The sequence below is a fragment of the Bos mutus genome, chromosome 16 (genome assembly GCF_027580195.1).
Source record: "Bos mutus isolate GX-2022 chromosome 16, NWIPB_WYAK_1.1, whole genome shotgun sequence".
Lineage (NCBI taxonomy): Eukaryota > Metazoa > Chordata > Mammalia > Artiodactyla > Bovidae > Bos > Bos mutus.
Window position 1 is genome coordinate 39,175,534 of NC_091632.1, and position 15,772 is coordinate 39,191,305.

At 56.9% G+C, this 15,772-nt stretch overlaps 1 protein-coding gene across 7 annotated transcripts in view; it reads right to left on the reverse strand.

Moving 5' to 3' along the window:
- Nucleotides 1-15,772, reverse strand: part of PLEKHG5 (pleckstrin homology and RhoGEF domain containing G5) — a 39,336-nt gene that overhangs the window by 5,136 nt on the left and 18,428 nt on the right. For 5 of the 7 annotated variants that reach the window (XM_070385131.1, XM_070385135.1, XM_070385136.1 and 2 more), the window contains 11 exons: nt 6,152-6,281; nt 4,649-4,751; nt 4,210-4,270; nt 3,774-3,865; nt 3,218-3,354; nt 2,769-2,914; nt 1,985-2,200; nt 1,719-1,907; nt 1,308-1,403; nt 551-601; nt 45-194 (listed from right to left, as the gene is read on the reverse strand). In XM_070385131.1, coding sequence (XP_070241232.1) covers nt 45-194; nt 551-601; nt 1,308-1,403; nt 1,719-1,907; nt 1,985-2,200; nt 2,769-2,914; nt 3,218-3,354; nt 3,774-3,865; nt 4,210-4,270; nt 4,649-4,751; nt 6,152-6,281 — 1,371 coding nt within the window. Of the gene's footprint in view, nt 1-44; nt 195-550; nt 602-1,307; nt 1,404-1,718; nt 1,908-1,984; nt 2,201-2,768; nt 2,915-3,217; nt 3,355-3,773; nt 3,866-4,209; nt 4,271-4,648; nt 4,752-6,151; nt 6,282-14,426; nt 14,596-15,772 lie in introns of those variants that run through there. The other 2 variants (XM_070385133.1, XM_070385134.1) reach the window with 2 other exon arrangements.

The window sequence follows — 15,772 nt, forward strand, 5'->3', positions numbered from 1 at the left end:
AGCCCTGCCTCTGTGTCCCTGAGTGTGTCCGATCTGATCCGTACCATCTTAAAGCCTTTGAGGAAATCCCCGGGCTGCAGAAGCGCCCGCGTGCGCCGCGCCTTCTCCAGCACCGGCGCCATCACGCTGCCCCACAGCCCGCGGTGCAGCCGCGCGATCTCAGGGATGTTGCTGAACAGGCGGTCCGCCTCCACCTGGGGGCGGGATTGGTGGTGGAGGTGCGCTCGGCCCCGCCCCAACCCATCTCTCTCCCGCCCTGTCAGCCCGGACCCCAGCCTTCTTCAGCACCATCCCATGCCGTTAGGGGGGTCCATCCCGTTTGGGGCCGGGCCCCGCCCCTGCCCATCCTCTTCCCCGCCTCTCACTCTACCCATTAGCCCCGCCCGGAGCTTTCTTCATCATCATCCCACGTCCACAATTAGATGCCAGGCCCGGTCCCTTACCCACTCCACCAGTCAGCCCCGCCCCTGTCCCGCCCCTCCCTGGCTTTAGCCCCTCCCCATTCCCCGTTACTTCCTGGGACCGCCCCCGCCCCGGCCCCGCGCGGCACCTCACACAGCAGTCCCGACTCTTGCAGGTTCAGGAGGCAGCACAGGAACAGCTGTGGGGGCAAGGAGCACTGCGTCTGGAGTCGGGGTGGGGGGCTCCCTGTCCCGATGCCCCACCCAGACTCTAAGGCTCCCTTCGCCCCTTCCCCATCCTGGAGGCCGGAGGCAGCCTGAGACAGAAAGGGTTCACCCTTTGAGAAAAGACCCAGTTCCATGGCCCAGCTGGGGGTCCCCCTACCCAGGCCCCACCTGGAGGGCCGCTCTGGCACACTGCCCTGGCGGCCACATCTGGAACTCTCTCCTCCAGCTCTGCCCTGGCTCTCTCTGGTTTCTGCCCAGAGGGTGTCTTCTTTGAGCCCACAAGCCCAGGACAGATGCTTCCCAGATCAAAGTCCCTATACCACCCCCCCCACTCCCAATGCCTACCCATCCTGTCTCCACATCTAGGGTGTGGGCTGCTGGACACCTGGCATACAGCAGGTGTTTGGAAACAGCTGTTGAGTGGATGAGTAAAAGGATGAGGTCTGTGTTACTCAGCTCAAGCCAGCAGACTTGCCCCAAGCCCCCTCCCAATTCCCAGGGGCCCAGGGGAATCACCTCCACTCTGGGGTGTGGCCTGCCCCTACTCTCCTCCCACTTTGTTGCTTGGCACCTGCTCCTTCTGCAAAGGTCCAAACTCTGCTCAGGGACACCCAGAGGAGGCCACGGTGGGGGTGGGGGTGGGCAGGGAGGCAGGGTGGCTCTGGGCCCCACACTCACGTTGGTGATCACCCGCAGCTTCTTAATGTATGAGGCCTCCGTGTGCAGGAGCTCCCAGACCGCCTCCTGCTGGTGGCACTGCCGCCGGGTCAGCTTCTGTGGGGAGGGCAGGGTGTCTCCAGGAGCCCCCGGGTGGCCAGATCAGGGGAGCAGGTGGAGTGGTCCTGCACGCAACCTTTTTTCCCATTTGAGACACAGAGGCCCCCCAAGTTCTGGGCCAGCCAAGTGGTACACCACACTTTCACCTTGCCTGAGTTCCTCCAAAGCTGGTTAATGATGACAGCAGCCTGGCAGGGCTGTCCATGGACCATCCTGCCACCCTAGGAAGGGCCCCGTGGAGTGGGGCAGGGGCGATAATGCCCCCCTTTCCCTGAGAAGGGGGGAGCTGTAGGGCAGGCGGGCGGCACCCACCTCGTGCCCATCAATGAGCTCCCGCCAGCTGTCCTCCAGCCGAAGTCCGGCGTCATCCTCATCCTCCTCTTCGTCACCTTCTTCCTCCCAGGAGTCATGGTCAAAGCGCAGCCTCCGGGGCAGCCTGGGCAGCCCGAAGAGGCCATAGGCGTGCAGCTTGCCCTCCAGCTGCTCCATCTTGTCTATCTCCTGAGAAGAGACGTGGTCAGGGTCAGGGGTCAGGGGTCAGCCAGCCGCCCTGCCCCAGGGCACCCGGACCCACATACCCGGCCATAGGTGCTGGTGCTGGGGCCTGAGCTGAAGAAGCCGCTGAAGCGACTGGCCGCCCGGTTCTTCCAGCTGTCACTGCCACTGCTGCTGCTGCTGCTGCCACTGCTGCTACTGCTGGGCAGAGAGCAGCTGGAGGGTGTGGGGGGCTCCTGCCCAGGGATGCTTGCCTCCCCTAGGAACTCTGACATGTTCTTGCGTCGGCGACCAGGGGCCTGGCCAGGGAGCAACAGTCAAGAGGCGGGTCCACTCTGACCCCCATGGCCCCACCCCATCACGCATTTCCAGGACCTCAAACCTGCCTGGGATGCAGGAGGGTCTCTGCATTCCCCCACCCTGTGAGGCCACCTCTCCTGAGACCTAAACATGCCCTGGGGGCTGGAAGGTCCAGAGAGGCGCCCCTGGGCCACGCCTCCCACCACCGCCAACCCCAACCAGGAGCATAAAGCACTTGGGAGAACACAGAGTCACACACACTCGGGTGCACTGAGAAGCCCACGTCCAAGTGGATCCCTGATGAATGCTCACGGACACAGCCAGTGACATACAGCTTCGCTCCCCACACAGTGTCTGCTTGGACACACATGCTCAGACTCCTCGTGCACGAACACTCAGAATTCCCAGGCCCATCCCCCTGCAGTGGGTTAGATCCACCCGGTACGCCCGGAGCCAGCCCCATTTCACAGAAGGGGTAGGAAAGCCCCCAGCAGGAGCAGCAAGGGGCCCAGGTGACCTCCCCTCTGGCCCCTCCCCACCCCTAGCCCTGACACAGCCCCTCCTCACCAGGATATCCAGGCTCTCCCGGCGGCTCTGGAGGTCCACGCGCTCTTGGGCCGGGGGCCCAGCCCCGGCTTGCCGCAGGATCGGCAGACTCAGGGACTTGGAGTCCTTCACCCCCTGCTCCACCTTCCCCTCGTCCCCTGGCTTGGCTGGGGAGGCATGTGGGGACAAGTAGAGGTCCTCAAAATCCAGGCCAGTGGAGGACGAGACCCCGGTCCTCTCTCTCCCTGGAGGAGCCAAACCAAGGCCTGGCTGCCCTCCCTCAAAGCCCCACCTGCCAGCACCCTGGTTACCCTCCCCCAAACCACCCCCCTGCCAGCACCCAGCACTGCTGCCCAGCAGAGACACCTGTATGGTAATGAGCCTGCTCAAGGCCATGGCCAACGGGAACCTGAGCTGGGAAACAACACCCTCCCCAGAGGACCCAGTTGCGCCCCAGCTCCCCTGCTCACCTTTGACCCGCAGGTAGTGTCCCCCAAACCTGTAGGCCTCAAAGGTGAGGGACAGGGGCGTGTTGGACTGGTCCAGATAGATGTCCACTTTGCCCAGTGCAATGCCCTTCCTTTCAAATACTGGCAGCAGCACCTCCCTGCCCCAGGACAGGAGGTGTGTGTGTTGGGGGCCATCATATGAACCCCTCACCCTGCCCAGAGACATCACATGAACCCCTACCCCATCCCCCCAAAAGAAAAGGGAGACCCCAGGGGGATCACACCCAGGTTCATACATGCACACATGAATAGGAGGTTCACACGTGTATACACAATGCCCTCGCCCTCACACGTTCGTGTTGACACACCAGGGCAGACCCTGTCACATGCCAGTCCATGCCCCAGGGGTGGGTCACGTCCACTCAAGCATGGCTCCCAGGCCCTCACTGCACATGAGTGGGGTGCCCATGAGGGAGGACACACTTGTTTACGGGCCACGACACAGACACACAGTCATACCTGCTGAGGCCACAACTGCCCCCAGCTCCCTTCTCCCCTCAGCCCCATCAAGCCCTACCCCAGAGACTTCTTTTTCATGGCTGGTACAATCTCCGTCTCAATGTCCACGTTCAGGTCAAATTTCAGGGTGAAGCACTCCTTGCTTGGGTCCTGAGCGGACATGCATCTCAGCGTCTGCACCCCTAGGGCCCTCCCCTCCCCACCCCAGGGTCCAAGTGAGCACAGGGATCTCCCTGTCCTTTTCTATCCCAGGGAGGGCCCCGGCAGCCCTCCTGCCAGAGGCAGGAGCTCCTGGAGCATCCCCCACCTGGGCTAAGGTGAGCAGGGCTGGGCTGCAGGGCTGGGCAGTGACAGAGAGACATGCTCACTCCACGCCCCATCCCCGGGTTCTTGGAATTCAGAGCAGAGAGGCCCAGCCTCGGGAATGGAAAGGGCCCAGGAGGGGCAGAGGCTGGTGGGGAGGGGCCTGCTCTGCCAGCCTGGGGGCTTCTCACATCTGTATGTCTTCTCCTGGCTTTCTTCTTGGAGAGTTTCAGGCCTGTGCTCTTTCGGTCCCTGCAAGGAAGCCAGTCAGGGCAGAGGTTGGAGGCGTGGGTGGGCTCTCATCAGGGTGGGATGTGGGTAGGCCCCAGTTGGTGACCCACCCCTTTCTGACTGTAGGTGGCCAGGTAACTCAGGTTGGCTCAGGCAAGCAGGGGTGGAGGTGGGGAGTGGCTCACAAGGAGCTGTGCGCCCCCCTGTGGCCAATCCAGGAGTCATACCCAGGGTCCCTAGACAGGTGGAAGTCTGCCCGCAGAAGCCCTAGAGGCTCACCCTCCAGGAATCTGGGTGGCAGCAGGGGCTAGGAGGGGTCTCTGGTCCCTAGATCTGTGACCTGACACCCAGCCTTGGGAGCTCCCAGGTGTCTTCTCTGCCCACCAACCCCTCACCTACCCCTTGCCATCCATACAACTCTCCTCCTCCTCCTCCAAGTCCACAGCAGGGCTGGTGCGCGGGGGGCATGACCGGGTGGACACGTTCCGAGCCAGGACAGAGCCTGTGGAGTAGAGCGGGAGCGGGGTTGTGCCTGTCTCCCTGTCCCTGGTCCCTTCCTTAGTCTTCCAACATGGCAGTCTCCAGAGGAACCAAAGCCATCTATGGACCCTGGGACCCCGCCTCCCTAACAAGCCAGGGCCCCTCAGTTCTGTGAGGAGGGGTCAGTCACTGCTTATCATTTACCCATCCCCAGACTCAAAAAGATGCAAGGGCCCTGGAATGACATCCTGGGTGATGCCCTGCGCCCAGTACAAATCCACCTCAGTTTACCCATCTATGAAACAGGCATAAAGAAGCGCTGCCTCTAGGACTGTTGCAGGGAGGGAACAAAGTCCATGGCTCTTTCTTGCAGGTGTCCCCCTCTCCCCTCCCCTTTCTTGCAGGTCACCACTGTGACCACACCCAAAGTCCCAGGGGGCCCTGGGGAACAGTCCTTTTGTCCCTCTGACCAGCTGGGGAAGGAGACAAAGCCACCTCAGCACAGTCAGCTGGCAGTGGGACTGGGCCAGGTGCCTGTTCAGCAGGAGGGGTTTCTTGTTTCCTGCTGCAAGTTCCTTCTGACCTGCCCATCCCACCTCCCACTGCCTCTGCCCGTTGGCTGCCTGGCTAGAGGATCTGCCCAGAAATCCCCTGCCTGGAGGAGAAGACAGAAGGGCTTTCTCCACGCTGGCCTGGGCAGGGGCAGAGGCAGGTCCATTGAGAAGGACCCGGCCCCTAGAGAAGACAGGCTGGCCCTCGAGCAGGGCCGGTCCCCAACTTTTCCTCTTATTAAAAAACTGGCAGGGCAGAGGATGGCAGGAAGGGATAGTTAGGGAGTTTGGGGTGGACATGTACACATGGCTGTATTTAAAATGCATAACCAACAAGGATCTACTATATAGCACATGGAACTCTGCTCAGTGTTACGTAGCAGCCTGGAAGGGAGGAGGGTTTGGGGGAGAATGGATACATGTATATGTATGACTGAGTCCCTTCCCTCTTCATCTGAAACTATCCCAACATTGTTAATGGGCTATGCATGCATGCTAAGTTGCTTCAGTCATGTCCGACTCTTTGCAACCCCATGGACTGTAGCCTGCCAGGCTCCTCTGTCCATGGGATTCTCCAGGCAAGAATACTGAAGTGGGTTGCCATGGCCTCCTCCAGGGGATCTTCCTGACCCAGGAATTGAATCTGTGTCTGTCTCCACCTGGGAATCCCTGTTAATCAGTTATACCTCAATACAAAATAAATGTTAAAAAAAAGAAAAACATTTGTGGAACAAAAGGGGCAGCAGATTTGGGTTTCATTGTTCACAGTTGACTTGTGTCCTTTCTCACGGCCTTGTCATGATGCCTACAGTTACCAGGATCCTGTGCCCCCAGGCAAGGGCTCTAGGGACTGGTCCCTCCCTGTGCTCACCTTGGGGGGGCAGGTCGAAGCGGACGTGCCCATCATAATGCATGGCGCTGTGGAACTTGCTGTCACAGGCCTCACAGAGGTTGAGGGGGCCCCGGTGGTGTAGCTGCTGGCAGTCGGCGTGGTGGCATACCTGTGTGGGAAAGGATGGGGGCAGGGTGGACCCAGACCCCTGTGGTACACGGGGCCCCTGGCCCTACAGGGGCTGCTCTTCATGTCCAAACATCCACGTTCCACAGGGGCCCGTGCTTATTAATTTATCCATCAAGTGTTTCCCAAGCACCTACAAGGTGTCCATTCTGGGGGATGCAGAGAAAGCAAAGCCCTGCCCACAAGAAACACAGTGCAGAGTAAGTAACCACGAAGCAGGTGCTCCCAGGGCCTCTTCTGGAACACAGGCAGAAAGGGCCCCCAAAAGTGAGGCTGGGGCTGCCCGTCAGTTTGCCCAACTCAGTGTCGTCAAACAGAATGCCTCCCCGTCCTCCGTGCCCAGGGCCTCTGCCCTCAATTCTATGACCTGTGCAGCCCCCGAACAGCTGACCACCCTGGATTTCTAAGTCAAGGTATGGAGGGGCTTATGGAGGAGTCAGGGAATGATGCTGGCATCTGGGTGCCTACGTGGGACCCATGGGCCGTTGCTTAGTGACGTGATCTCAGATTTACCCATTCGCTCCAGTCTGCTCTCATCCCCACCCCCATGGATGACCTTCCTATCTCCTCCATCCCCTAAGCATCCCAAACTCACGCCCCACTGACCCACTGCCTACTTTTCCAGGGAAACAAGCCACCAGAAGGCACTCCGTGAGCCCCAACCACCACAGCCACCCACCCATCCTGGGCTGTGGAGGCTTCACCTTGCCCCAATCCCAGACCAGCCTTCCACCGAGACCCACCTCTCACCAGATCATTCCCATGGGCAAACCAACCTGATTCTCCAGCTCCAGCTCCCCCTCCACTTATAACTAAACTCTGTAAAACCAGGCATCCATAACCACCAGTTCCTGTTCTCTCCTCCCATTACCCTTTATTTTCTTTTCCCTCAACTTTTTGTTTTAAAATAATTCAAACCTTCAGAAAGTGGTAAGAATAGTACAATGACATCTTCACACCATTCTAGCTCCGCCAGTCATTCACATTCGCCACACTGCTCATGACACCCCTCCCCTGGTGAGGAAATCGACACCACCTGGGAGCACAGATGTTCTCGTGCAAAACCCCACACAGCTCTATGTGTGTCACACTCGCGGAAACTCAGTGATGATACTTTGTCCAACTTTAGTCTCCCTTGGCATTTCCACAAGTGTCTAAATAACGTCCTTCACAGATTTTTTTCCCCACATGGTATTCAATCAAGGTTCATATGTATGTACGTTTGGCTGTGTTTGTTTATCCCTTTAAGAATAAATGCCCTGGGACTTCCCTAGTGGTTCAGTGGCTAAGACTCCAAGCTCCCAATGCAGGGGGCCTGGGTTTGATCCCTGGTCAGGAAAGTAGATACCACATGCCGCAACTAAGAGTTCACATGCCAAAACTAAAGAGTCTGCATGCCTCAGTGAAGATTAGAGATCCTGAGGGATGCAAATAAGAGCCAGTACAGCTAAATCAACAAATAAAATATACATATATATACTTAAAAAAAAAAAAAAAGATTGAATGAATATCCCACATTTTCCACCCTGTCTTTCAGGACATTGAAGCAGCCAGGCCAGCAGTTTTGCAGAAAGCCCCTCCTTCTGGATTTGTCTGGGGGTCTCGCACAGTTTGCTGTCGTTCAGTTGCTCAGTTGTGTCTGACTGTAGCACAGACACCACGGACTGTAGCACACCAGGCTTCCCTGTCCTTCACCATCTTCCGGGGCTTGCTCAAACTCATGTCCTTTGAGTTAGTGATGCCATCCAACCATCTCATACTCTGTCATCCCCTTCTCTTCCTGCCTTCAATCTTTCCGAGCTTCAGGGTCTTTTCCAATGAGTCAGCTCTTCGCATCAAGCAGCCAAAATATTGGAGCTTCAGCTTTAGCATCAGTCCTTCTAAAGAATATTCGGGATTGATTTTCTTTAGGATTGACTGGTTGGATCTCCTTGCAGTCCAAGGGACTCTCAAGAGTCTTCTCCAACACCATAGCTCAAAAGCATCAATTCTTCCTGCATAGTTTAAAGATGAGCATATGTGCAGGGACAACAGAGAGTGGACCGTGTCTTCCTCAGTGTGCCCGAGTGACAGATCATCTGGGGATCTCACTGTATCGTGTTTGTTTGCTTTAATATATACTTATTTGGCTGTGCCAGGTCTTAGTTGCAGTTGACAGGCTTAGTTGCCCTGCTACATGTGGGGTCTTAGTTCCCTGTCCCCTGTATTGGAAAGTGGATTCTTAACCACTGGACTACCAAGGAAGTCCCCTCGCTGTACTCTGTAAAGGCGTGTTCTCTCTCTGTAATGAGTGGATACAGGGCTTCCCTGGTGGCTCAGTGGTAAAGAATCCGCCTGCAATGCAGGTGACCCAGGTTCAATTCCTGGGTCAGGAGATCCCCTGGAGAAGGAAATGGCAAACCACTCCAGTATTCTTGCCTGGCAAAGCCCATGCATGGACTGGGGAGCCTGGCAGGCTATGGTCCATGGGGTCGCAAAGAGTTGGACACGACTTAGCCACTAAACCACCAATGAGTAGGTAGTCCTGGGGTGACACTTTGAGATAGCCTGCTCCCCAGTGATTGCACACTCCAGGACTTTAGTCCTCACTGACGGCTTTTGCCTAAATCAAACTATTACTACGATGGTTGCAACCGGAGATTTTCTAATTCTTCCATTTTCTCTCAGACCCTCTCCCATCAATTCTGCTCCCTCCCCAGTTTGCTCTTCTAAGGTCTCTGCTGACATCCACACTTCGAAGTCCTCTTGCTTGTTCGCCCAGGACCCAGCATTTGACATGGTCTCTTGGAAACCGTTTCTGCCTCGGCCCCCAGGACCCATGCCTTGCCTATTCCCTCCCCTCTCAGGCCCCTTGCCTGCTTCCTGCTCTCTCCCCATCTGTGGACCCCTCCTCATTTTACCCACACCCACTGTCCTAGAGAGGGCTCCCAGGTGATCTGTCCAGTGGGGACCAGGCCCAAGACTCTGGACCCACCTTCTCCATCCTCCTCCTGTATCCCAACAAGCATCTCAAACTTAAAAGGTCCTCACATGAGCTCCTGAAATTTTCCACATGGCTCAACCCATCTCGATTACTGGCAACACCTTCTGGCTATGCTGATGTTATGTGCTGAATTATATCCCTCAAAAAGATAGGTTCAGGGTATTCCCTGGTGGTCCAGTGGTTAGGACTTGGTGCTTTCACAGCCATGGGCCTGGATTCAATCCCTGGTTGGGGAAGTGCTGTTGTTGTTTACTTGCTAAGTCATGTCTGACTCTTTGTGACCCCATGGACTGTATGTAGCCCATCAGGCTCCTCTGTCCATGGGATTCTCCAGGCAAGAATATGGAGTGGGCTGCCAATTCCTTCTCCAGGGGATCTTCCTGGCCCAGGAATCGAACTTGCATCTCCTAAACTGGCAGGCAGATTCTTTACCACTGAGCTACCTGGGAAGGCCTGGTTGGGGATCTAGAATCTCACAAGCCAGGTGGCACAGCAAACAGTTTTTTTTTTTTTTTTTTTTTTAAAAGATAGGTTCATTCCTAACCCCCAGCACGATAGAATGTGCCCTTGATGGAAAGAGGATCATTACAGATGGCATTAGTTAAGCTGAGGTCATAATGGTGTCTGTAATCACACAGGATAGAGTATGGACTAACCATATGACCGGTATCCTTATAAGAAGAGAAGAGACATAGAGAGGGGACACATAGTGAGAAGCCATGTAGCAACAGAGGTGGCGACTGGAGTCAGGCATCTACAAGCCAAGGGATACTGAGGAACAGCAGGAGGCGCCAGAAGCTGGAGGAAGCGAGGGAGAGTCCTCCCCTGCTAACTTCCAAGGGAGAACGATCTGACCACATCTTAATTTCAGATTTTTGGCCTCAGAACCGAGAGAATAAACTTCTGTTGTTCTAAAGCCACCCTGACTTGTTATGACAGCCCCAAGAAAATATAATAGGCCAAAAACCTTGGGGTCACCTGTGATCCTTCTGTTACCCATCATCCAGGCAGTCTAACACATCTTCAGGCGCCATCCTTAATATCCATAGTTTCAAACCGGCCACACTCTCCAGGCCAGCTTAGCTCCCATAGCCTCTTAGCAGGATGACAGGGCCCCAGAGCTGGTCACCCTACACCCATCCTTGACCCCAGTCTGTTCTCCATGTGCAGCCGCAGTGGACCCAGTTCAAAGAGGAGTCACACTGCTGTTGCTGCTGCTAAGTCGCTTCAGTCGTGTCCGACTCTGTGCAACCCCATAGACAGCAGCCCACCAGGCTCCTCTGTCCCTGGGATTCTCCAGGCAAGAATACTGGAGTGGGCTGCCATTGCCTTCTCCAATGCATGAAAGTGAAAAGTGAAAGTGAAGTCGCTCAGTCGTGTCCGACTCTTAGCGACCCCATGGACTGGAGCCTACCAGGCTCCTCCGTCCATGGGATTTTCCAGGCAAGAGTACTGGAGTGGGGTGCCACTGCCTTCTCCGAGGAGTCACACGGACCTCCTCAAAACCCTGCAAGGGCTTCCCATCTCCCGCCAAGGCAGGTGACCTCAGGGCCTCTTGTCCTTTTCTCCTAGCTCCTTACACTGCCCCCACCCACCGGCCTCCTGCCTTCCCTTTTACTGGGCTTCCCAGGTGGCGCTAGTGGTAAAGAACTGACCTGCCAACGCAGGAGACGCAAGAAACACAGGTTTGATCCCTGGGTCGGGATGATCTCCTAGAATACGAAGTGGCAACCCACTCCAGTACTCTTGCCTGGAAAATCCCACAGATAGGGGAGCCTGGCAGACTACAGTCCATGGGGCCAGAAAGAGTCGGACACGACTGAGCCACTGAGCATGCATATATTTATTTATTTGGCTGTGCTGGGTCTTTAGTCGCAGCACTCAGGGTCTTTAGTTGTGGCACGCAGGATCTTAGTTCCCTGACTAGGGATTGAACCCATGTCCCCTGCATTGGGAGAGCAGAGTCTTGGCCACTGGACCACCAGGGAAGTCCCTCCTCCTGCCTTCTTGGACACGCTTCTTCAGATGTGCCCCACCTCTGAGCCTTGGCATCTGCTAATCCCTCAGCCTGAAACACTTTCCCAGACACTGAAATAACCAGCTACCTCCCTTCCTGCACACCTTCACTCAAAAGTCACCATCTTCCCCTTCTAAGGTTTCATTCCTCCACATCCACTCCCTGCCCCCGCCTTCTCTCCTTAACACCTCCCACTGGCAGGCAGTCTGCGTGTCTCACTTTGTTGCCTCCACACCCTATCAGCTCTACAAGGACAGCAGTTTCGGTCTTTCAGGTTCACTGACTGATCTCATCCTAGCCGTTCAATAAGTACTGGTTTGATTATTAAGTAGCATGATAGAGGACCACTGGAGATTTGGGCTGGAGAGAGCCTGATCAGGCATCTTCTTTAGTCTTTATTGAATTGGTTACAATATTGCTTCTGTTCTGTGTTTTGGTTTTTCAGCCCAAAGCATGTAGGATCTTAGCTCCCCGACCAGGGATCAAACCCACACCCCTGGGATGGAAGGCGAAGTCTTAACCACTGAACCACCAGGGAAGTCCCAGGGATTTTCCTTTTAATATTTGTTTATTTCTTTGGTTGTGCCAGGTCTTGGTTGCCACACATGGGATCTTTAGCTGTGGTATGCAAACTCCTAGTTGTAGCATGTGGGCTCTAATTCCCTGACCAGGAATTGAACCTGGACCCCCTGCGTTGGGAGCGCAGAGTCTCAGCTACCAGACCACCAGGGAAGTGCCCCAATTAGGAATTTTGAAGATGACAGACAGGGTAAGGATGGCCTAGACAGCAGAGAAAATGGCCAAAGATAGGAAAGAAGAGGAAGCTGAAAATGTCTGATCATTTATAACGTGATTGTCATGTGCCCGGGGCTGCACTGAGGGTTCCTCATCCCATGAGGTAGGGGCTAGGATTGTCTGTATTTTACAGAAGAGGAAAGTGAGGCTCAGAGAGGTTAAGCAACTTGTTTAAAGTCACACAGCTAGTGGAGTCAGGACTTGAACCTAGGGTATGTAGCTCCAGAGCCCACATTTTCACCACATTCACACCATTTCTTGGTAGCAGAGAAGGGAGAGAGGAGTGGGGCCCTCCTGACAGAGGGCCGGGCTTCACGGATACAGGAATCCCTGCAGTGAGCATCTTTTCCTGACAACAAATCCGAGGAAGCACTTGTCCTTTCTCCCCGGGAGGCTCACAGCCAGCCAGCTCAGCAGCCCTCTCGCCCTCTGTGTCCAGCCTGGCAGTCAGTCTGGCACAGGTGCCCCATGCCGACCCCTTCCAGGCCTCTAGCGATTTCCCTGACAGCTTCATTTTCCTGGCGCCAGGCTTGGCATTGGGCAGTGGGGCTGTGGACTGTCCAGCTGCCCAGGCCCTAGCTTCACAGTGGGTGGGGGGGTGACATGGAAGGAGCCATGCTAGGTTGTGGGTGTTCTGGGTTGAGGGGGGGGTGGTTCTCTGGGACTCTTCCAGTCCAAGTCCTTGGTTCTGTGCCACAATCTTGTTTTAAAACCTAACCAGTAAATGTGCTCCCACCAGGCTTCTCCATCCATGGAATTCTGCAGGCAAGAATACTGGAGTGAGTTGCCATTTCCTACTTATAATACCTATAATACCACTGCATAGCATACAGATTGCCACTAAGTAAATATTAACTGAATGTACTAACCAATAGGTGGGCTTCCCAGGTGGCACAGTGGTAAAGAATCCACCTGCCAATGCCGGAGACAAGAGTTCAATTCCTGGGTTGGGAGGATCCCTGGAGGAGGAACTTACTACTGATACTAATGCTAATTTTTTTTTTTTATGGTTTAGTTCTTTCTTTTTATTTATTTATTATTATTATTTTACTTTACAATATTGTATTGGTTTTGCCATACATCAACATGCATCCGCCACGGGTGTACACGTGTTCCCCATCCTGAACCCCCCCTCCCACCTCCCTCCCCATACCATCCCTCTGGGTCATCCCAGTGCACCAGCCCCAAGCTTCCTGTATCCTGCATTGAACCTGGACTGGCGATTCGTTTCTTATATGATATTATACATGTTTTAATGCCATTCTCCCAAATCATCCCCTCCTCCCTCTCCCAGAGTCCAAAAGAGTGTTCTATACATCTGTGTCTCTTTTGCTGTCTCACATACAGGGTTGTCACTAATGCTAATTTTAACAAGAGTCCAGCTGGTGGCTGACCTCCTTCCATCCTCCCAGCAGCCCCCAGGCTCAGGGACACCAGGATGATGTGAGAGTCAGGCTAGGATCTGAAGCAGGTGAGTATTCAGCGGGTTGAGGATGAAGTTCTGAGAACCCCCAGGGAGGGAGGCTGAGGCTGAGGTGGGCACAGCCCACACTGTCTGTTCTTACACCTCCATCTCCAAACCCCAGGGTCTCCGCAACTCCCTCCAGGATTGGGGGTCTCCCCATCACTAAAGCAGGGTAGCCCTTTCCCAAAGCCAGACTCTTGAGCCTCTTCTCTCAGACCCAGGGTCTACTCCCCACCTCCTTGCTGCCCCCTCACGCCCCGCTACAACCACTCTCTAAGGGCAGCAGCGATCCTGCCAGCCAGGGAGAGACAGCAGGGTCCGAGGCCAAAAGTTCTCAGGACTCAAGCCAAAGAGGCGAGAGCGGAGGCGTCACTGCATGTCCAAAGGCAGAGAATGAGCGGTAACTTTACAAATAATAGAGGGGCCTGGGCCTCTTGGGGAGCACGATCAAGGCCAACTCCCCCAGGGATAGGGCGTGGAGAAATCAGTCTTCCCAGTCCCACCAGGGTGGCCTCAGAAGCAGGAGTAGGAGGGGTGTGGGTAGGGCCTGGGCAAAGGAAGGAAAGGGGAGGGTGGCCAATGCAGGCCCTGGGACCCACAGGTGTGTCCGGAGTCAGCCCCAGACACAAAAGGCCAGGGTCTGGCTGTCCCCTCCGCTGCTTGGTCCCCTTGGTGCCAGGGTGGGGGATACATCTCAAGCCCCCAGCCCTTCATCGCCTCCCCAGCCCCTCCTCCCCCCTGCACCCCCGCGGTGCGCACCCCGGGGCAGGGGGCTGGGTCGCCGAGTACCGGATCCGCTTAGAGACGCGCGCGGAGGAGCGACAGAGCACCCGCCCCGGCCTCCCCGCCCGGCCCCCCGCGCCCGTACCTGGCCTTCCCCGTTGCGGCCACGACCCCCTGCCCAGCCGGGCTCGGAGTCTCGGGAGGGCAGCCCGGGGCTCGGCCTGGAGGCCGCGCGGCGCCCGGAGACGCCGGGTCCCGTCCCCATGGCGGCCGGAGGAAGCGGCGGTCTGCGCCGCCCGCCGGACAAAGCGCGGAGCCCCGCTTCCTGCCATTGTGCGGCCGCGCCCGCCCGCCGAGCGCGCCGGGGACCCCGGGGGGGGAAACACCCTCCCGCCGGCAGCCCCGCCCTGACCCCACCCCCGCTACACACAAAGGTCCCAGGCTCAGAGGGTTCCCCCCTCCCCGGGGACCTCCTTGGATGCTGGGGGCAGGGGGGCCCGCCGGTGACAACCCCCCTCACCTTGACTGCGGAACCCCGGCCCCGCCCAGTCCCGCGGGCGCCTCAATTTGCTGTGACCGCCACCCCCCCCCCCCTCCACAAAGCGAACTACTGGGCATAGGAGCTCCCCCTGGCCAAAGGGCATCTTATCCCCCTCCCTCCAGTCCTAGGGACCCCCGCACCAGAGCCTGAGCCCGCAGGACTTCTCCCTCCCGTGAGGGAGCTTCCTTAATGCTGGTGGCAGAAGAGGGGGGACCGGACCAAGGACACATCACATCTCCCTAGGGGTCCTCGGACCCCGCTCCCCGTCCAGACCCGAGGATATCTGACTCCACTTCCCAGTCCTAGCCACACAGCCGGCGCTCAGAGGCCTTCTTGAGGGTCATCTTAGTATAGGCCCGCAATCCAAGAGACCCCCGCTTCAGAGCCTGAGTCCGGGGGACCCCCGCTCCCACTGCCCATGCCAGGCAGAGAAGCAGATTGGGGCTGGTGACCACAGGTGGAGGCGGCGGGCAGAAGGCAGGTGCGCGGGGCGGAGAGGGTGGTCTCTGGGGTGCGCCCAGGAGTAGAGTGAGAGGAGGCGTCGGGACAACCCCGCAGCCCAACTCAGCTTTCCACGAAGCCCCTGCTGCTCCAGGCTGGCACCCACCGCCCCGCACCCCTCCCCGGCTCAAGGCCACGTGGGAGCTTCCGGTGCCCTACCGCCAGAGGGCGTTCATCAGAGCCCAAGACGCAGACCAGGAATGGGGTGTGGTGCCAGGATCCCCACTGTAGGTCGTCAAAGCCTTTCACACTCACTCCCAGGAGGTGGAGGCGGGCACTGTTATCCTCGCTCATCGAGTGGGGGGTAAAGTGACGAAGAAGTCCACAGGCAGGACTGACACCCAGGCTTCTGACTCTGGGGTTCTGGAATGGCCTCCCTGGGGCACTCCTCAGTACTCATGGGGGAGGGGACACGCTGTCATCAGCCCCATCCCCTAGACAGCTCCCCC